General features: G+C 35.2%; 1 protein-coding gene across 2 annotated transcripts in view; it reads left to right on the forward strand.

Moving 5' to 3' along the window:
- The window catches only part of LOC140151381 (doublecortin domain-containing protein 2-like), a 38992-nt gene that overhangs the window by 10359 nt on the left and 5149 nt on the right, over positions 1 to 23484 (forward strand). Inside the window, exons 3-8 of one of the 2 annotated variants that reach the window (XR_011858934.1) lie at positions 9725 to 9807; positions 11408 to 11542; positions 13283 to 13423; positions 16941 to 17010; positions 17825 to 18062; positions 20603 to 20888. Coding sequence is in view for 1 of the 2 variants with exons in the window: in XM_072173699.1 (XP_072029800.1) it covers positions 9725 to 9807; positions 11408 to 11542; positions 13283 to 13423; positions 16941 to 17010; positions 17825 to 18062; positions 20603 to 20817 (882 nt within the window). In the remaining variant the exon portion in view is untranslated. The remainder of the gene's footprint in view (positions 1 to 9724; positions 9808 to 11407; positions 11543 to 13282; positions 13424 to 16940; positions 17011 to 17824; positions 18063 to 20602; positions 20889 to 23484) is intronic. The other variant, XM_072173699.1, reaches the window with a different exon arrangement.

The following is a 23484-nucleotide window of genomic DNA, read 5'->3' on the forward strand; positions in this document are numbered from 1 at the left end:
TTTCAGGGGTTCTGAGAACCCCTGGTTTTAAAACCTAGTGCTACCCCTGATTATGGGGGGTAAGGGTTACTCACTAATAACTGAATATTTGAACAAACGATTGGTTTGAATTGTGCAAAACAATGTCTTTTTTCAGGGCTATTGAATTTCCTTCAGGGCTATCAAAAAAAAATGGCTAGATAGCCCGGATGGCTATCAGGAAATGGTCCCTTATTTCTACCCCTGCTTCTATCACTGGGTTTGTTACTTCTTTTGAAATAACAAAGCCATTTAGGGCTAAAAATTCAATTTTCGAGGCATCTTATGGCTCTCACCCAAAGACCCCCAAAAAAGGTCATCCAATTCCCCCCTAATTTAGATACAAATGGTGTACAGATAAACCATGCATTAAAAAGCCAAAGTTTCAAAATGGTAGTCATTAACCCTAACATTGAAGCCTGCTTTTTGATATCGGAAGTCAAAGAAGATCCGAAAAAGTCAAGAAGAAGAAGACTTTTTGACTTGGCACCCCCAGGATTCGAACGATCACGGACCGGTAGCTACACGGGTAATTGCTGCCCGGCTAGCAATTCCGTGAGCATAACACAGGGTGATTGCATCATCGCAGACCCTGGGATTCATGCATGTGCAGAATTTTTCATCATGGTATTTTGTGGTATTAACAGGTGTTAGGGTTAATGTTGTTAATGAAAGTACATTCTGGCCTTCACAAAGTCTGCTATCATCAGATCTTAATTGTCATGTTCCTGAGGTACATGTATCTTTATTGAATTGTTCATCCTGGGGAAAAGTCAAGGTTGCCACATGATTAGCAGTAGAATGCAATCTCAAATAGATAGATTTATTATTGAAAAAATGTTGATCGTTTAAAATCAAGCTCATCATCAAAAAAAATTGATAATTTGAAAAGATAGACATCTCTAATTAGTGAGCATTCTTGACAGTGGTGGATGTGTGGATTTATGTAGATGTGGAAAACAAGGTGTTTTTCCCCTTTCATTTTATTTATTTTCTTTTCTTTTCCTTTCCTCTTTTTCTCTCACTTCTTTTTCTCTCCTCTTTGCCTCTCCTCTCTTTTCCTCTCCTCTTTTCGCCATCTCCACATTTTTCCTATCCTGTCCCCTCTACACTCCCCTTCCTCTCTCTCCTCTTTTCTACCTTGTTATTCAATTTCATTTTATTTGTAGTATTATTGAACAAAATCTGATATAATTTGTATCAAATTTTTGATTGAGGGAGATGAAAAACATTGTTCATCCATGACCTTGACTGACCTGCCATTGAACTTGAAAATTAAAAAAAAAGAAAAAAAGAAAACCAAAAACAAGAAATCCATGGATATATACATGTATATAATTGCCAAATCCCATTCTCAAACACTTAAATCAATTAGTACCAGTAGTTTTGTTTGTGAAAGTCACACAATGTTACCGGTATACAAATGCAGATCAAACATTTTCTTAATGGTTTGAACGTTAAGTGATTGAACGTGAAATAATACATTTAAAAATGATTCCGGTTGGTTGAGCAAAGTCATCAAATCAATACACTTGATTGCCAGTCACACATTAAACTCGCTGATTTGTGCTATCATTAAAACGTACAATAACAAAACTGGACCACATGGTTTGTGTTAATATGTCTTGTTCAAATTCATGTGTGAAATATCCATTGTGTTATTCATAAATTGATTTTATGCCCAATTGAACATGTTTTAAATTCAATGGGGTGGGTAAAATTTGAGGTAACTGTTAGTTATTTTCATTACATTACAGTTTTAAAGACTTTCTGAGGATCCAAACAGGAATTTTTCACTTGGAATGCTTTCTAGTTGAATTGGTGGTTGGGTTTTGAAATTCAATTTGTCACCAAAATCACCTTATTTTATTTTAAATAATTTTAAACTTCCTGATAATTTTTTTAAGAAAAAAAATGACTGATGCAGTTGAAATTATATACAAGCTATGACAAAAAATGGGAAATAATTCCCTCAAGAGAGGGAAGATATGTTTGGGAAGGAGTGAATATCGTCTGCCCTAAATTTATTTTTATCCTTGCCTTGAACATTTAAAATTTTAATGTTTAAGTTAAACAGTTTAACCATCTGCAGTGTAAAAGCCAAATCCAAATGACTGTAATTATCAACATATATTTTGTGTTTAAAAGAAAAAGACAAAACAAACCAAACAAAAAAAAAGGATGAGAGAAAGAAGTTAAACCCAAAATACATTTGATGGGATTTAAATGGGAAAGAAAACAAAGGATATGCTGCATATTTCGTTATTAAATTTAAGATGGGTATTGTAATATCCAAGGCCTCATCACCATGCATGGCATGTATGCGGATGATAGTGAGGAGGATGGGTCGTTAGGTAGCGTTGCTAGGATGTAGCAATTATTGATTTTTGTTGTGTGGACTGTGTTAACCAATGTGTTGAGTTTATCAATATATCTATTTATGGCTGATATCATATAGCCTATATATAACACAAGGAGGTACCGTCAACAGGGGTGAGATTGATCAAATTGGGCCTTTTTATGTTTGTAACTCTGGCACATATAATTTTTTGGTGGATTATATTAATTGTTTATAACAAATAGGGTCCCCACTTTATATCAATATATAATGTATGATGGTAGGAATTGCGTTTGTATAATTTTTTTTTAATCAAAGAGTGATCAATCTCACCCCAATATATGGGGTGAGATTGATCACTCATTGTTGACTGTATAAAGTATGTAGGGGGGCCTATATGATCAATGTCACTACTGCTATGGGGTTAGATTGATCAAAATTTGGCATTTAAAAAAATTCTGAAACATTTTCAAATCAAAATGTTTTATGTTGATATACCAAATCTGGTACGAAAATGTTCTACCAGTTTTTTTTGTGCTTGTTGTTAAGCCTATTGAACAGTGTTCCATATGGTAGTATTCCATAAGTTCTCACCCAGGTGATTAATCCTCATGATCAATCTCACCCAGGTGATCAATCTCACCCCTGTTGACGGTACTTAAAGTGTAGGAATGTGGTGCATGTGTCTGATTATCGCTAAAACAAAAATATGAACTGATTGGTTTCAAGAACCTTTTGCAATTTATCAGTGCTAAAAAAAATGGGCAAGAAAATGGAAAAATAAAACTTAATTTAAATAAATAAAGTTTTTTTTCTAAACTCACACACTTACAATATTATAAACATCATCATGTACTCACATAAACTGTAATTTGCATTGCATGATTAAAAGCGACCCTGTTCATTGCTTACACTTAGCGAAATTATTCAATTTGATTCAAATTGTATTTTTGGTTTTGCAGGAAAGGTTTATTTAATAGGTTGTTTGGATTGCATATTATTTACACTTGCAATAGCTTGTGACTTCCATTGCAGTGAATAGACAGGTATATTATTCAGGGATGATATATTTTAACTGTATAGCGAAGAATTTTTTGCTTTATAAATGTGAATTCTGCTTTCTTTCACTTTGTACATTTTACAATTTTCTGAATTTTCGCTTTTTGTTGCAAAAAGCTGAATTTTATGATTTTTATCTGACGTAGAGTCCGCATAATGGTAAAACATTGTTTATTATGTTACATTTTGAAGCCAATTTTAATATTTATATCATTTTATTGATAGACAGTTATTGTTAAGGGAAGGGGTATGAACGTTTGGACAGTATATTTATTGTGGGATATTAGAGCACATCAGGCATATCGAATTGCATTCTGAATACGAAGAATGGCCTTCTGATATCAAATAATTTTGATTTTTTGAAATACATAATGTACACATTTTATGGCAAATCATTAAAATTGATATTTTTGATATTTAACAGTACTTGAAGTAAACTTTATAAATCTGATGATTTCTACCTAAAGTGTATGTAGGTGGGATGAAAAGCCGACGATCAATTGAAAATTTTGACCTTTCGTATTGAAGATATGGATTTTTTTCCCCAAACACCAAAACAAATTAGGTCTTTTTGGGAAAAATATCCATATCTTCAATATGAAAGGTCAAAATTTTCAATTGATCGTTGGCTTTTCCTCCCTGCTACATACACTTTAAGACTATGTCATTAAATTTATAAAATTTACTTAGAGGACTGTTATCTTACTATAAATAGGGGAATGTTGTATGTATGTATGTATGTGTGTATGTGGATTATGTAAAAGGCTCCGTCAGTTTCGATCCAAATGTCGCCAAATTCATACGGGAGATCGAGGAATATACGGGAAATTGACTGGACTTTATTTGGTTGAAAACGGTCAAGAATTGGCCTCAAAATCAGTGAAAATGTGGTACGTTGCTATGCTGGGTAAACAAAAATGGAGTCAGTTGTCAAGCTAGCCATGCGCGTCATGACGGGCGTATCTAATGCCAAGTCGCTCGCAGAAGCGCAGCGATAGCGCCGCAGGTAACGCAGCACTACGCCATGTCGTGCGTGAAACGACGCAGAGTCGCAATGAATGAATGATAATACGGGTGAACGACCGACCGTGAGGCGTAATAAATACGGGGAAAAGATGTGTGTTAAAAAGTACAAACAACATGAAGAGGTAGGCCTACTGTAATTAAAAAAAAGAAAACAAAATGAGGACAAACAGGTAGGCCTACAGTATGTGGGTTTGCCTATAGTTAGTCACAGTAAGAAAATGAAAACGGGAATAAAATAGGCTAAAGAAGGAAAGAATAATAAAATCTAATAAAATTAGATGATTTAAATAAAAAGCTATTAAACTGAGGACAGAACTAAATAAATAACATGAAAACGGGAAATCACAAGCTAAGCAGCAAATAAAAAAATGAAGTCAACAGGGAAATGTAAGAAAGGACAGATTTAGAAAATAATGGGAACTGGATTGAGTAAATAAAAAACATGGTAACGGAAATTTGCAAGCTTAGCAGCAAAATTTTTTTTTAAATGGAACAAAATTGGCCCATGTAGAAGAAACTAAAAAGAAAGAAACTAAAATGGAAATTTAGGCTTAACGAGGGTCAGACTCAGATAAATGAAATTTACCTTTTCAATGATTCTACCTGTTCAGTAATTCCTCCCGTTTTAGTGAACGCTCCCATTTACTCACCTAGCGGGGACCCGCGCGTAGCGCGGGTGTCCCGCTAGTATCTCCAAAATGTGAAAAATATCAAATTTTAATAATTTGTCATAAAATTTGTATTATATCGTGAATTTCATAAAATGAAAATTATTTGATATCAGAAAGACATTCTTCGTATTCAGAATGCAATTCGATATGTCTGATGCGCTCTCATGTCCCACAAAAAATACTGTCAAAACGCTCATTCCAGTTCCCTTAAGCGTTTTCATTTTTGTGGGTGCGAACAGCACCTGATGCATTAATCCTGTCTTCAGGCCGTTCATTCATAACATAAACGTACATTGCTTCATACTTTCACGCTGAGCGGTCGCTGAACGGTGCGGCGCATTATACAATCAAGGCTTGTTGTTAGCTGATACGCCATGCCGTAGCGGCAGTGATAACACTCTGAACTGCGGATGTTTTAAAAAAACATGTGTAGGCCTATCGTACTAGAGGCAATGCATTGGTGCCAGCGCGTCGGTCGGCGTACATGCGACGCCGCAACACAACGCCTCTGTAGCTTGAATACAATAAACTAAGGCCCTTCTCAGCATGTTCTACTTACACTTTCTGAAATTCTATCGAGCTTGTTTTATTCTCTTTTTCTCAAAACTGTGTTTTCTGCTTTTCATCGTAATTCTGCTTTTTTCGCTGAAAATTTCATTTATTATTGGTTGTTAATGTTAGTAATATATTATACATTGTACTCTACAGTAACATTTATTAATTTATTTTTTATTTTTTATTTATATAGTTGGGGAGGTAATAATAACACCCAACATATTGCATCAGTTGCCATTACCCATTCCCTCACAACAAAAACAAATAAGAAGAATTTTGATTGATACATATTTCTTTGATTTTATTTGCGAAATAATTAAGACAGTTCCGTTGCCACTGACGTAGGATTTGCAAGGTCAGAACTTTGGTACAATTTCAAACCATGCATATGAATCCACCTGTCATTTTGTAACATTACAAAAAGAAGACAACTCCGGTGTTATAGATAAAGGCTTAACCCCTGACAGCACTAAGCTCGTTTAAAAATGTTTAGCAGTTTATTTTTGCTGGGTTCATTTTGTGCGATTTGTATCCTGTACTGAACAGTCCTATGGTTTCTTTTATTTGCAGTTTCAAACAGTTACATATCAAAGCCTATGGGTTAAAAATATTTCCACAGAAATTCATGCCTGTTAAACTTTGAAAAAATTGTGAAAATTCAACCCCCTCGAAAATTTCCTGATATATGGTACAGTGAAGCTCGTTAGTGACCATATTTGTTTTTCAGTCTCATCACATGTTTATATTATTATATTATGCTGCATGTATGAAGTCTTTCAAAATAATATTGTCCTTATGTCTCATAAATGAACAATGATGACCCAAATTAACTGTTGACGAACTGTCCGATTCTGACAATCTGCATGTAGCCGATCATTATTATCATGCTACAAGAAGCCGGTTTAGTAGAGTGTTTCCATGGCAACTAACATATACACATAGCTACAGGGTCGAACCTGAGAGATTCCAGGATGGGCTATCGTGACAACTACGTGGGGGATGAAAATGCTTCGGCATTATTAGTTTGGGTATCATTTGTCAACTGGAATTTTTAGCTAGTTGTTGGGAAAACAAATTAAAGCTGCTTTTTAAAAAAAAATTCATAGTATAAAATTGAAAGTCCCTGTTCTTTATGAAAACAAAATATAGTAAATTTCTTATTTTGTATTTTTATTTCTGCTTATGAAGCCCTAATAGTACAAATTAATGTAGAAGCTTGTAACTGGGGTTTCAGGTCAGGAAATTATCAAAATATTGTTTGAATAAATAAAATAGAAAAATTAGAAGTATCTAACAGTTCCCAACCAAATGGGGTGTACAAACTCAAACAATTTTTGTTTATCTAACAGTTCCCAACCAAATGGGGTGTACAAACTCAAACAATTTTTGTTTGAAAAAAAATCAAATAGAAAAATTAAAATGATGACATACACTCATCATCATCAGTCGGCTGCGGAGCAGGCGACTACAAGCTTTCTCCAACTATTGCGATCTTGGGCAAGCGAAACAATTTTGTTTGGCTGCAGCATCCCTTCAGTATCTCCCAGGAGGTGCTGGACATCCTGTAAGTATAGTGTATGACAGCGTTCAAGCTTTGACTTACGTTTGGCGGACAAAGTGTGAAAAAAGTATTTAGGGGTGAAAACAGTCAAAATTCTTGATTACTTAAATGTTTTTAGGGGTAAAATGTCACATATTTTCAGATTTTGGCACTTAAAACCCCTTAATTTTCACTGATTTTGAGAAAAAAAATCATTTTTTGGTCCAATTTTGGCAGAAAATGGCCGTTTTGAGGTGACAAAAAATTTGACTTGCTAATTTCCTCTGAGTGTATGAACATGAAAACTATCAAATATTGCCTAATTTTCTATGCTAATTGTGTAACAAGGGTATAATTGTGATATTAAAAGCATTGAATGGGATCCATATATTTCTTTATCTTCATAGCAGGGGTACAAAGTTGAGGGTTCGGGTGACAATTGATTTGGAAAAAAGTATAATATTCGCCTCATTTTCGATTTGAAAATGCCATATCTCCACAATGGTATGAGCTATAGGGATGTTTTAAGTGTCTATTTGCTCAGTATTGCAATAGCTAGATGGTAATATAACAAATAAGTAAGCTAGATTTACAGAAAAGGAAATAACTTGCAATATGCTACCCCCACCCCTAAGAATTTTGAGGGCGTGAAAAAGTCATGGATTTTGTTAAAAAATAAGTCCTTCAAAACTGGGAGGTGTAAGGGTAAACAAAGAACATGTTGCTCTAACCAATACCTTTCTCTAGAGCAACATGTTTTTTGTTTAGCCCTAAGTATCTCCATTTTGAAGGACTTATTTTTTTAACAAAACTTTTCGCTCAAATTTGAGGATTTTGGGCAGAAATATGCCTGTACAGTGCTATGGGGAAAATTTTCAAGTTGATAATTATGCATTTTTTATGTCAGATTCAGTTTCTTTAATTAGGATATCTTTCACTTTAAGTTTTCTCCATTCTGTCTGCCATACGTAAGTCAAAGCTTGAACACTGTCGTATGTGGCCGTTCCGGTTTCCTCATCCCATGTAAAGGGCATGTTCTTTTACCGGCTCGTCATCTTTAAGATGCATTATATGGCCAAGAAATTTGAGTTGATGAATCTTGACTCTGGCAACCAGCGGACTGGTGTTGGTCAGATTGTAGATGGTTTCATTAAGGAATACATTAGATCAGCTAGGGTACCCAACCAAATGGGGTTACAAACTCACCTTGGGGATTGCATCTTGCAAGCAGTTCCATGGAAAAGTAACACACTTTTTATTTGGGGGTTGGAGTGTTTGATTTTTCAAGAAATGAGGTGGTGAAAAAGGTTTGGAACTTGTGTGTAATTTTCAAACCTTAAAATGGCAGCTATCCAAGTTATCAGGTAGTTGGTATAGTCCTCATTGCCATGCAGCTACCCAAAGTGTACACAATGATTCTGTGCATTTAACTGTATTATCATAATGTATATTTTGCTATTGTAGTATTAGTAAGCTACCTGACTTATGTCATGTATGATGGATGTGTCTCATCAGCAAACTAAACCTGTGCTTGTTTAGCATTAACTATATGAGAACAACGCTTAAAAATAGCTCTATTATGTTATTGTAAATTTGTATGTTGTGTCAGTGTGTGGGGCATGCTTGGTTACAGCGCAAATTGCTGATGATAATAAATGAAATAAATTTGTCATAAAGGGTAGACATTTTGTTTTTTGGGTTTTTTTGCTCTTTAGGTTTTACATCTACAGTCTGTCCACATAGAAGTACAAACCAAATTTGTGGCATCGGGGTCGATGCTTTGCGTCACACGCGAACACGACGCGTAAAGAGCATGGTGCGCTCGGCAAGTACAAATCGCGCAGCAGTTGGCGCGCCAAAGAAGCATTGCACAGAAATAATTATTCTCATACCTGGCGTTTCCGAGGTCTATTTACTTTGTACTTCTAAGTGGACAGACTGTAGGGGTCTTTTTACCATGTTTGGTTCATTATACCCCCAACTCACCTGATGGGTTATGGTGACAGTACATGATATTGTTTTTGACCCAGTTTAAAACCATCATTTTAAGAGGGGACAATTTTTATTTCCATTTCTAAAGGGTTATTTTGGTTCTTTACCCAAGAACCTCTCCCATAACTCAACTGTATGTTATAGTGGCGTACTATTTGACCTGGTTTATAACTTGTGTCTTTAGGTTCTTTTATTTTACCATTTTTAGTCCCATTTAGGGTTATGTTTGGTTCAATACCCAAAAACCTCTCCCAAATTTTCACAAACTAACCCGGGAAACTAACCCCCATGAAAAATATTTGTCAATGGAAAAATGTACACATACAATGTAGGTACAAAATAATGTGGACCACTTTTGGTAGAATATGCTCAAAATAGCCCTCGTAATCAAGAAAAAAAAGTATTTTGAATTTGAGCCCTGCCTGGAATATGTTTGACCTGCAATTTAAGAATTTGAATACACAGAATAAAACATAAGATTTTTCATATTGACATAAATTATTTTTGCCTCATTTTTTTCTGCAGCTAATTAGACCTGTTGCTCATAATAACAGAATACAAGTATCCGCCAGATGTCGGAAAACACAAGAAGGACCAAGAATCGTTCAGTAAGTATCTAATACCCCGTTTACATTTGGCGAAAGTCATAATCGAATTCACTAAAGTCATAATCGACTTAATTCGTATCATACGTGTAAACAGGTACAGTCGTAATAAATCGTAATTCAAAAGTCATAATTCCAATGATGACTTGCATCATCATTCATTTCAAGTGAATTCGAATAAGTCGTCATTAATTATGACATTTCACTAATATAAACGAACACGTTGTTGAATTCGTATTTACCTGCCGTAACCACTGGTAACAAACAAATTCAATTTTCGTGAATGCGAATTTGAAATCGAATTCAGTCGATGTAGTGTAAACACCCACCAAACGAATTAATCTGCTGTTGTAATTCAAGATTATGACTTTTGCCCAATGTAAACGGGGTATAATTATCATTGTAACCTCTAGTACAAGGCATTAATCAAAATAATTGTCTGCTTTAACGAAATGTGACATGATCTGATCCACTCAGATCAAAGTCATGCTGAAATTAACAAAATTGACATAAACCTGTATTACCATTTTGAACTTATACTTTGTACGCTTACAGATGATGAAATCCCTACATCCCTGGCAATACTTGGCTTTTTTTTTTCATTTTCTTATGTTTTTATTATTTTGCTCCTTATTAAATTTTATTATAATAACTGGATCGTGATTATTTTGACCACAAAAATATTGTAACAAATAACTATAAATTCTGTAAGTGTTAACTTGGCCATCCCCAGTGTCCACGTACTGCTCATATTTGTATCTAAATCAATGGCTTTTTAATTTGACAGCCTTGATCACATTCGCAGAAATAAAAGTAATACACTTTCTATCGGTAGACCTTAATGTTAAATGTCAAATTTAGTCTTTATTATAGAATTAATTGCTTTCATTCATGCACATCATTTGCACCATTTATTAACACCCTTATGCTTGTTCCATATTAAAACCTCAATTTATGTGAATGTAATGAATTTGCAAATGTTCTAGTTGGCAAATCACTTCAAATTCAAGCCAACCCAGCGGTGTTCACTTTTGTAGCATTTGAATGCTCAAGTGAAGTAATTTTTGTCTCGAAAATGGCTCAATGTTGGAAAAAAATGTACACTTGATCAGGTTTGAACCTGTAATAAGACATATGTGACTGGCAATATGTACACCAGACTTTGGACTAGCATAGAAGCATACTTTGATGAAACGTACCACTTTCTGGCTATAATAGCATAATCTGTGCATGCAATTTTGCCACTTCACAGTAGACGTAATTGATTGTTGCCATGGCAACAGAGGTATAATGAACTAATCAGGAGATGAGAAAATGAAATCCATCTCCAAGGTAATGAATAATTATGACCAAAAACAAGTGATAACAAATAGAATGGAGTGGAGTTATCAGATTTTGAGATTCTAGATAATCATGAATTCTGTAAGCCCTACTGTTTATGAATGAACAAAGAAGAAAGACTATATTTTTAAAAAGCACAAAGGTCAAACAAGAAAATGGGTATTAAAAAAATTCTCAGTAATCCTATCGTGGGTATTTCTTTGTGTGATCACTATTTCTCTGTTGTATTTGACCTAATCATTTGTGTGAATTTATTTTACAGTGTATATAGGAATAGAGATGACAAGAGCCCGCCAGTCAAACTACTTATTGACAAGCGCCATCGTGGCAACATGGATACTGTATGCGATTACGTCAACCTCAAAGTCAACCTCATCTCAGGCCAAGCAGTGCAGAGGTAAAACAGACAAAAAATAAAATAGGCATGCTATTCACCGTAGAAGTGACGTAATATGAGGATTAACTACCATAGCAATAGATGAATACAATTTTTGAATATATTCCCCTTCACTACAAACAGGTTGCACTCATCAGTGGTGTGGCATCATAGGGGCACGGGGGCATGTGCCCCCCCCCCCTCCCCAATCGATTGCAAAATTTAGAAAATCCCATAAGCAAATTTCTTAAAAACAGCCTGTGCCCCCCTAGCAGACCCAGTTCCCCCAATCATGGTGGATGCCCCCCATATGATAAACCACGCTATATACCACTGGTAATCATCACCTGTGTATATCTGTACTCATAGATTGAATACAATACCACTCTTTTCAGAGACCCTAATCTTACAGGTGAGAGGGATCAACATGATATGAATATTCTATGGAATTACGATCCAGGTCTTTATCCTTTTTTCTTTGACATCTATGGTTCAATGCATAAGTACCGTGTGAACATTGTGGTGCAGGGCAATATATTCAACAATTGTATTCATCTATTACTATGGTAGTTAATCTTCTTATTACATCACTTCTACGGCGAATAGAAAAATGTGTACATAAAACGATACCAGATTCCTAATTGCATCAATAGGGAGAGCAAACCTAACGTTTAGGGGACTCGCCTGTCTACATTATGTCGCAAGTTCATATAAGTGGTATTTTGTGGGATTGACTTGGAAAAAAGTCTGAATTAAATTGGCAACATCTGTAGATTAAATTCAGACTTCCACTGATTTATACATAAAATTGGGGGAATTGGGTAAGTGAACCATGAGAGTATTCCATCTTTGGGAGAGTAGGGTGTTTACTCATGACCGCCCTAATCCATCCTGCTACTGATAAGTACAAACAAGATGTGCATTGAAAGTCTGCTGCTTGGAGCAAGTGATCTGAACTTTATAATCACTTTATTCTGTCCTTTGTATAGAGCACCATATAAATGCTTATAAATCATACCATATTTTTGATCAAAATTTCAATTTCAAACTGTGTTCATCAATGCTTGGTATTTTTATTACATGTTGTCATGTTATAAAAGTCTTTATTAGGCTTTCATTAAGGCAACAATTTGCTTGGTTTCAAACAAAACTGATATGTGGATTCTCACAAAAGTGAGTCCCTTATTGGTTTTTCTCTGAAAATGATATTATTGGGATATTTCAGTTGAAATCCATGTACCTTAAATGGAAGACTCATATGACCTTAGTCTTCAACACAGGGAGTGTGAATTTCAAATGGGGTTACCTGATGAATGGGTGACTGCATTTGAGATCTAGTAATCATCACCCCCTGTTTTGAAGATTAAGGTCATGTCTTTTAGGGGGTGTATGTATATCAACTGGAATAGCCCATTCTATGCTTCATGCATGTGTCCCAGTCAGTAAAATAAGATGTAATTTAAGGTTGCCCTAAAAGGCTTAAAAGGATCTTTTATGTCTAGATAAGAAACATTGTCTATTAAGTGGTGTTTTTGAGGGCTAGACATTCAAGGCCAGCCTTTTCTGTATTATGTTGAAGCAAACCAGTGTAATACTCATGTGCAAGTTTCATGTGATGCACATAAATGGAACACATCATTTAAATGGACAGGGGATTCCTGACAAGTCCGAATTGAAGTGGAATTGCCCAGAAATGCCTTATGTTTATTGCTACATATAATTAATGTTCAAGATTGATGTAGTGATTTTTATCAATTGCAGGTTATATCATCTCAATGGCGCTCAGGTCTTAGATCCGTCTGAGATCGAGTCGGGTGGCCAGTATGTAGCAGCTGCCAGGGAGAAGTTTGCCAAGGTTGGCTACGGAAACACAGACATTGTATCACCCAGGGGCGGCAAAGCGTAAGTGTTGTACGAATGTCTCCGCTTGTGGAAATTATACGTTAAGTAAGATAATAGGCATGGGATGTCCAACATATCAAATATGTATGAGAAACGGTCGAGTGTTATTAGTCTGTGCAGAGAGGTATTATGTAAGGATGACTCAAAACGGATCACATGATAATTGTTGGAACATGAAACCATCATGTTGTATAACAACTATTCCTTGCTCAATGTTGTTGTTTTAACATTCTCTGGATGTGGAGTAGAAAACAGTTCTGTTGTGATCAATGTACATCTAAAAACTAGAATTGAGGAACAAATTATGGAAGAGAACTAGGGCCATATGGGCCATATGGAAGAACAGGGGAATACTTAAATTTTCCCCTGAATATGGACCCAGTATAAAGAAGAAATAAACAAAGAACATCATTGAGTGTGCAAGACTGGTATATTGGGGTTTTTTAACGATTTTATTCAATGTAGATGTACATTTTACATAAAGGTACTGCAAAGCAAACAGATAATCTGGAAATCTTACTTCTTTTCAGGTGTTGCAAACCTAAATCTGCAATGAAAACTGCTTTTATCTTTCTCCTATATATCAGCAGCTTAAGGGTTTATAATTAAGATCTAATAAATTTGACATCAAATTCTGAAAAATAAGAACAACTATCCAAAACTTGCATTATTTAGTGAAAAAAAAACAATTTTCAGACTTTCCATCACAATTAACTTTTATGGCAAATGATATTCTAAAAATCTAAAAAAGAGCGTTTACACTGTATGTTGTTTTTAAAAACAAATAGAATACAACTTACAGGGAAAGTGCATTTTAGTACAACCTGAGCTGCTTGTTCAATTTTTTATAAGTTTAGAAAATCTTGTTCCCTTTTAAACACATTACAATAACTTTTGGTCATAATCATAAGATCAACAACAGAAACAATTATTAAAAATCTATAATTGTTGGGAACATGTATTAATTATTGTTCAAATATTTCAGTTGATTAATTTTTTATTTAATTGTTGTGGGATTAAATTGAACCTAATGCTTATTATGTTCTTCTCTATTCTTTGCTCCCTTTTCAGGCGTACTTTTCATATTTGGGCGGGTTCCTTCCAACACAACATACGGGTTGGTTTTGATTTCCCTCGATAGCTTTCCTACTTTTTGCTTCTGGTTTGCAGTGAGCCTTTAACCAAAATAACACTTTCAGTTTGGTTCTGCTTTAAGCTTGCTTCTTTTCATTTTAGTTTTAATATTTCTTTGGCTTCCTTTTAACATGGCACTTCGTGCAAAGTAGGTAGTTATTTGAATGCCATCTCTCTTTATGGCAATAGTAATAGCAGAATACGACAATACAGTCTTAAAATAGATTATTTTACTTTTTACAATATTTTCAAATTTAGTCAAAATGTCATGAAACGTAATATCTATTTTATGTTTTTATGAATAAAGAAGGTAAGTTTCAAAGTAAAAATTCTGTAAACTTAAAAAGAGTATTTTGAATGTCATCAATTTTACAGTTTTTTTACCGGATTAAAAAAAAATACAACATTTTCATTTACATGAGGCAGCTGTGAGTGCATGATGATGCACCTGAATCATAATGCAAAAAACAATAATCAAACAATTCACACTATTTGGATGATATGTGTATTTTAAAAACGTGATCTGAGCTCTCCTTACCCTGGCCGTTCAACTTGATCATGTTGATAGACGATGCATAAAAGCCACAGAGATTTGAACTGGTCACATAAATGTGTAACATGAAATCTTATGCAACACTTCACTTAAATATTAAATTGTCCAAAGTGAATTGAAATATGTTGTTTTTGCTTAGGTATTTTTGCTTATTTTTGTAAACGCAATGTTTTGCCTCGGCGAATTGCGTCCCAAGAAACTTCTGTATGTGACATGTGTATTTAATATGTATGCTTGTGAGTATGTTCACACCAAGTGTTCATACATAACAGCCGATCAAACACAATTAATAACCAGGTATGTTTAAATATGCTTTGTTGTGATTCAGCACTGCTGAAATAACAAGCACAATCCTAGTGTTCTGTGTACTCAGACTGAGTGCGTCTCATTCTTGATAATAATGGTTTGCTCACTACTTATTGTCAAGAATGAGATGAAAGTAAAATCGAACATTAAGTATGTGCAAATCGTAAATCCCATTCCACTTGACCGAAATGATGCAGTTTGCGTTAGCAATTTGACAGATGCCCTCTTTTGTATTTTCACACAAAATTACATGAATGTGGAATATCAGGTGGAAGTGACACAAATGATATGATAAATATGGAAGTTTGTGTGCACTTAACAACAAAATCTCAGTAGGATTTAATTTGAATTTCTTATTCAAAAGATGTTGTTCAGTGAGAATAGCTAGGTGTACAGGTCTCTTTTTCCGCATCCATCGGTCCAAATGAATCAATTTGTCTTGGACATTTTATGTAGATTGCAATCATTATAGTTACAATATCAGAATGCTTTTTGCTGTGAGAACACGTCTGCACGCTGCAATTTAAGTATTAGTCACAAAAGGTTCATTGTCAAAACAATGAATCTGTAGAAGTAGTAGTTAGCTATAATTTTGTCTTATCTTGCAGTCTTGTTCAAAATATGATCATTGTCTGTTAAAATGTGCAAGATAATCATACACATTTTCAAAGACAATGTTTTTATACTTGGAGCTCTTAGTTGGTAATTATTTGGAATCTTTCCCTGTAGAAGTCAATAGCAGAGGACTAAGCTTTTGATACTCTACTGAGTGTCACCTGCAGAGCAACTGAATCTAGAGAAAATGTTAAGCCCTGTGTTCTCAACAAAGTGAATTGTTAATGACATGTCAAACTTCTTTTGTACGCCATGGATTCTATACCCAAACATCTTCAACCAGGAGCTATCTTATCTAGTCTTGTAATTAAGTGTGCATTGTTGCAACTGGGAGAAATTTGAAGGCAAGATCAACACCAACATGACACTGATGTTGGCAACATTTAAAGTCAGTCAATAGCTGAACATCTGTGGGACAGGGCAAGAAGTAGATTTTTGACATGAACACAAAGGTGTTCTGCAAAGATATTCGTGGAGCATGGTATAAATCTACTCTAATTTGGCAACTTCAAAAAGGGACAAAGGAATGAATTCAATCAATTAAACTGTGAATCAATAGAATAGATTTTGTCAATAGGACTTCTGGTCAAATTAATTACTCTACTATTGTCCTTGACATAAAGTTCCCCTCCCATGATTCAACCACTTGCTTTCTGACACTTCATCATGTCAATCAATGTGACATGTCATTTGACAAGCTATAGTTGATAAGACCTAACATCTTATTTAGTCAGTTGCTGTGATCGTGGCACATGGAAGAGTATCAAAAGCTCACTCCTGTGGTGTTAACTTCTGTAGGGAAAGATAAAATCCAATGATGAGAACTGTTGCTGACTTTTTTGCAAGTATTTCTGTGTTCCTTTGTTTCCATATCTTATCTTCATTATTATGACATGTATTACTTTGCAGGTTAAGGCCGGTGATTCAGCTTCCAAAAGTTAAGACCGCAGCAGTGAAGTCTTCCCCCAGACCTCCAATGGTATGTTTGTTTTAAGTGGCTAGAAACATCACATTTTCTTCAGTTGGAAAAGTTACTGAAAAAATCTGGTATTTTTGGAAATTTTTTACTTAAGAAATAAATTAAAGGGTAATGCCAAGGACACATTATTTGGGGGTGAAGGATAAGGCAGCAACCTTTATTTCTATTCTTTTATAGCCAAATTTAATTTTATAGCGATTCAAAGAGGAAAATTTACCCAAATAGCTTAAAAGTTATTTACATCAAGGTAAAGCGCATGTGCACAGATCTAGGGCATACATGTATTATTTCTAGGACACTCAATTGGTAACGATTTGATCAGTTAGTGTAAATCAAACTAATAGAGAACAGACATTCATATCAAAAAGGATACCACCAGTTCGTTTTTATTCAAATAGATTATAGTCAAAGAGTGCCTGCTAAAAATTTGCCCAAGTGCAACACTGTGTGTGTTAAGCCGCCATTTTTGTTTGTTGCTCATGAAGGGCAAAGAGTGTACTACCAGCATTTTTCGGCAAGAGCCTGACATTGAACAATAATTTGCATCTTTAAGCTTGAGTGTTACAATGGTTTGCACACTCTTAAGCACCCATTTTGGGCATAATGTGGCACACACAGAACGCAAACAACAAAGCCCTTTGAATCAGTTTGCCAGGCGCCTAGCGAAATTATCCGGAGGTACACTACTCGTCCTTTATGAAGGACACAAACATGACTGAGTAGGTACTCTTTGGTGCTACCTCAGTACTTTTGTTCCAGTGTCGCCCGTTTTATAAACATAGCAACTTATTCTCTTGTCATTTTGTTGATTCAGGCAAGAAAACCTCCCCCAGGCAGGACTGGCAAACCACAACCTAAACCGCCAGCTAGGAAGCCACTGGTACAGAAGAGGAGGCCACCAGAGAAAGCTGCTACTCCTAAGAAGGAAGCCGAAGGTTATATACCGATGAAACCTACCATGGTGAAGAGAAGTAGAGAGAAGGAGGAGGACAAGTCATCATTGGAAGACAGGTCGTCAGTTGAAGACAAGTCATCATTGGATTACAGTGATGGTCAGTACTGTCCAGTTTTGTTAAATATCCTAAATGTGTTAAATTTAATGTTTAAATTGAAAGATGGCACTTGTGAAAATGTGTTCAGCAAGCACCCCTACAGGAAAAATAAGAAGCATGACTGAAAATGACAAATGCAGATTATAAGATGTGGTGCAATCTTGTGGGTTTTTTTCACATGAAGCATGATACTTATGAGAATGCCTTTCAAGAATACTATCTTGGGCAGATTTTTGATGGCATTTGTGGTCACATGTGACACAATCTGATCCATTCAAACCAAAGTCGGAAAAATTTAAATGTTGAAAATATCGTTATTACCATTGCTAACTTAAGCTTGCTACCTAACATTAATACCTAAGCTTGCTGTTGTTGAAGTTGTTTCAAAATTAGGAATCTTTTATAAGTTCAGTTTCTTATATTTCTAATTGTTTTTTGTTTCTTATTTCTGCCTATTTCAATTTCATTATTACTGACTTTGATTAGATCAGATTGTGACACATGTTTGCTTGATATTTGGGCAATTTGTAATGATTTTAAAAAAAAGGCATTTGTCCAACTAATTAGACACAAAATGAAATAGTCATTTAACCCTCTGAGGACTACCTGCCGATCTAACATTGCCTCTAATTGGTCAATTACATGATATCTTCATTTTAATCACCAATCAGAATGGAGCTTTGCAAATAATTCACCCCAATTTTTGTGTGGTGAAATTATTCTAACAATGTTGCTGATTGGTCCAATTGATAAGGAAAACTTCTTTTTGACCAATAGGCAGGTAGTTCTCATGGAGTTAAACCTTGCACTGGCAAAGTATAATGACACATTCAAGTATGGAATTGTTGAGAATTATTTAAACCTTGACTGGCAAAATATAATGGCACATTCAAGTATGGAATTGTTGAGAATTACAACCTCTGTAGCAGAAGTAAGACTTTTATGTGATTGAATTTCTTAGAATATTATTTCTGTGAAAAAACCCAATTGCAATACTGCTATATGTTGTATTTCTACAAAAGAATCACAAGAATAGCTTTCTATGATGGATTGCACTTTGGTCTACTGTCATATTAGGCTGTTCCATTTGAAAAAAAACACACCCTGTGGAAGATGCCAATGCTGAATGACATGGTTATGTACTATTGTACTCATTTTCTCTTAATATATCTGAAACTGGAAAATTATCAAATCCACTTTGATTTTACACAATTTTGGCCTAATGGGGGACATTTTGTTTGAAATTCCAAAACTACTTTTCCACTGTTTGTGGATGAAAATTGTTGGATAATGGAATTGCTAAAACTGTTAAATTTGGATGGAATTCCTCAAAGGGATGTGACTTTTAAATGGAATAGCCTATCAGGTTTAGGTGAGAACACAAGACAAATGAAACTTGGCATGATAATAAATCTTATTTAGCCAGTGTCTATTTTAAGAGAAATTAAATCTGTTAAAACCACATGTGTAGGAGTTCTTAGAATTGTTTTTCTGCAAAATCATGTCATAAAATCTCAAATGATACACACTTTATTTGACTACATCCTTTTGACTGTTGTATAAGTTTTGAACTGGCTACATAACATTGCAAAATACAAGCTCTGGGGTCTGTTTCACAAAGACTTACAATCAATCTTACAATTGATTTATTAGGGGTTTATGTGTTGCAAATCAGTTGTAAGATCGATCGCAAGGCTTTGTGAAACAGGCCCCTGGTGTCAGTCAAAAATCAAAATGTTTGGGAAGACATTTTATCATTACCATAATTTTTAGGAGAACATAAGAATACTAAATTTAGTGAGAGTGATATAAGAAGGCCCGTGTGGTCTTTTTGCAATGATGCCATCTGTTCATATTAATTGATATTGGTATAAGGGGGAAACGTGTACTGCTTAATTTTCTCTTCTGCTCGCTCCTTGGTGTAGTCTCCCTTCGCCTTAGTTTGTGACAAAACTTTAATAAAACCTGTACCATTTGACCATGCAGAGTACAAAAGAAATGGAAACAAAATGTGATTCTCCCGGTGATTCTATTTGACAGCCAGTTTTTGTATTTGTTTCTTTTACCATATTCGTACCATTAACCAGCCAGGCCCCTATAAGCACCCATCCAGCAACTTTACTACACATATTATCCCATCATTATGTTCAGGAACCAACTACTCGTGAAACACATCAAACAGGGAATCAATATAATTTAAATCAATATTTTGGGCCATTGTTTTCATTTGCAATTAAATGTAAACAATGTCAAAAATAAGCGCCCACCCAAAATGATGTTTGAAGCGCCCTGGGCGATTAATGAAATGAATACAGTACATTGGTTTTCATAATGACATAAGGAATGCATAAATGTTTGCTGACAACTAGGTGCAGGGATCACATTGCAATGTGGGTCACTGATCATGTGTGGTGGTGAAGTATTTGATTGATCATTGATGTCATCTGAGAAGAAATAAAGGTCTATAGTAAGGCACATGTAAAGGGGTCGCTAATTGCTTGATTTTAACAATGTTCATCTTATCCATCTCATCATCACAGATCCAAACAGTGTATTCAAAGCAAAGCAGAAGAGAGATGAAGTGGAAGATGCCAACGAGGTACAAGACTCCAAAGACACAAAAACAGAACTTCCCATCGATCAGGTGGCAGCAGAGGAGGTTGAGGAAGAAGACTTCCTAGATGAAGATGAGAAAGAAACAAAGCCATCAAAGACTCCCGAGGTGGAGGAGAAGGTCGTGGAGTCGGAGGAGCAAGTGAGTGGCAAGCAGTAGTGTATGGGGCCGGGGTAGCTGGTGGACAACGATGGTTTGGTGGTTTCATTTAGGTATGTAGGGAAGGCAGGCACTTGTAGGTGATAGCAGTTTAGCCGATTTTAGCGTCCATGCTAGTAGCTTTAGAGTCATGGCATAATGAACATGTTAGTTCTTAGTCTTGCAAGTTAACAAGTTGACAGCTAATAGCAGAGCTGACCTCATTGTTTAGTTAGTTCCATCTTACAACTATGTGCAGTTATGATGTTTTGTTCTTAACAATGTTAGAGTCTAAAAGAACAGTTGCAGTTGTTTAGAGTGGTTTTTAGTTCTTGTGGTTTCTACTTTAATATCTACAAAAGTCTAACTTTATGCAAATGGAAGTGTGCAGGTGTTACATGATGAACTTTTTATCCAGTTAGTTGTTGTTGTTTTGATTGTTTGTTTGGTTATTCGGTATTGTTCATTAACCAGATTTTTGTTATTTTTGATGTGTAAAATGTTTTCAAGTGTGAAACATTCAGTTGCTAGCTGGGCTGTTGAACTTGTAGGGCTGAGTTTGAAATTATATTACAAAATACTACTATCAGTAGAGGACAAATTTGAGTTGCAAAATTCCTTGTTATCTAGTAAGAAAATTAGATTTGAGGTAAATGGCTTGTAGGGGTGTATTAGGTAGATAGGTATATACAGTTCATATCATTGTAGATCCATTGTTAACATAATTGCTCTATATGTCCACATAGTAGATCCACCGTCCACATGCAGCAAATACTTTGTGTTAGAGGTATACTTGCTATACAAGAAAGTTGATAGTTTTTGAAGACATGCGAGTTAGGAAGTGCAGAGGCTGCTCATTCTTGTCATTTCTGGTGCTGCAGTGATAAATATTAGCAATGATTCACAGATCTCTGTTGCATACATTGTTGTAGATTTAGGTTTCCTCTGGTGAAGTAAATATCTGTTTCCCTGTGTGTGGACAGATGTTTGACTGTTCAAATTATTGGCTAGTCAGGCTTTTGACTGATCAGTATCAACCCGCCATCTAACCACCATTAGGATAATTGGTTTGGCAAAGCTCCTATACTCTATCCAGTCTGATATGTGAAATAAATCTATCTAGATATAAAGTTTCACAAAGCTAACATATGCTTTGGGTGTGTGGGGGTATCTAGAGGTTAAGCATAATTGCGTGCATGAGAAGTTCTCATCAACACCAGTTGGTCTTTACAGTGGATTTGGTTCACACACATCAAGCTGGAGAGAGTATTGCTTTAAAATGCAGGTCATATGACATGCATGCTTCATATCAATTAATTTCTCATCCAGCTAATTTGGTTGAATATGCGTTCAATTCAGAATAGCCTTTCATGCGACCTTGAAGAAGAATTAAATCCATTTTCAGATCATTTGCCGAATTAAAAGCCTTTGTAATCGGTCGGTATTGCCTATAATAGGTGTCTATTTTTAGCACTTCATAAATTACAGCTTGATCATAATATTAACCAAATTTAATCAAATTAATGGAAATGAAAAGAAATGAACTTTGATAATAAAACCATTGTAATAGATCTGTTTAAAGTGAGACAACATGAAAATAAAATTTCCGATCAATTCAATATATGCAACATCTGAATTTCTTACGCATTCAGCAAAACAGTGTGGGTAAACACACCACTGGCATTTTGTGATATGTTGACTCCTTAATGAATTTGTTTGAACTTCCTACCTTTATTTTCCAGCTTTATATATTAGTTTTATGGGAATGGGTTGAATTCTTCTTTATTGCAAACCATTTCATGTATATGTGCAAAAAAATACCATATCTAGACCAAATTTCACAAATGCATAGCTGTGCATATAACAGGTGCTGTGTGTATACAGGACTAGAGAGTCAAGCCAATTTTGGTACTTACTGGTGCACTGCAAATGAATTGTGAAGTCTGGTATGGACTTGCTTTATTGAAACAGATATAGTTACAAAAATAATGTAATGGTTATTGGAATACTGCACTAAATGGGCTATTCCAGTTGAAATCCATACACCCCCTATGGACAACATGACCTTAATCTTCCACACAGGGGTGTAGATTTCAAATTGGTGTCACTCATTCAGGTAACCCCATTTGAAAGTCATACTCCTTGTGTGGATGATTAATAAGGGGTGTCTGGATTTCAACTGGAATAAACCCAATGTACTTATGATTAGATATTGTTTGTAACTATGTCTTCTGTAATGTGGTAACTCTGTCTTCTGTAATGTACTAAATTGATTTGTGTAACTGAGTGTCTGTTTGATAACAAGTATTCTGCATGGTTTCTAACTGGTTTTAATACTACTTATTCTTTGGTGATGACTCTCCGTATGTGTGCCTACATTGTTCTCTTTGAATTTATAGTATGCCTATAAACTCCCAGGGCTTTAAACTCCCAAGGGTTTTTAGCCAGAATAAAAAAATCATGGCGAATTACGGCTATTCATATTTTGCATTCTCAAAATGGCGACTGTTGCCCTACGGTCCGACTGCGATAATGCATAGGCATTTAGGGGCTTTTAGATTTTTAAAGGAAATTGACTATAAATTTATCTCCAGGGATTTTTAGCAGACATGTTTTTTAAAAATTGCTTATCCAAAAGACTTGCTCCATAAGACAGGTTGAGGATTTTCC

This window comes from Amphiura filiformis, chromosome 4 (assembly GCF_039555335.1).
Source record: "Amphiura filiformis chromosome 4, Afil_fr2py, whole genome shotgun sequence".
Classification (NCBI taxonomy): domain Eukaryota; kingdom Metazoa; phylum Echinodermata; class Ophiuroidea; order Amphilepidida; family Amphiuridae; genus Amphiura; species Amphiura filiformis.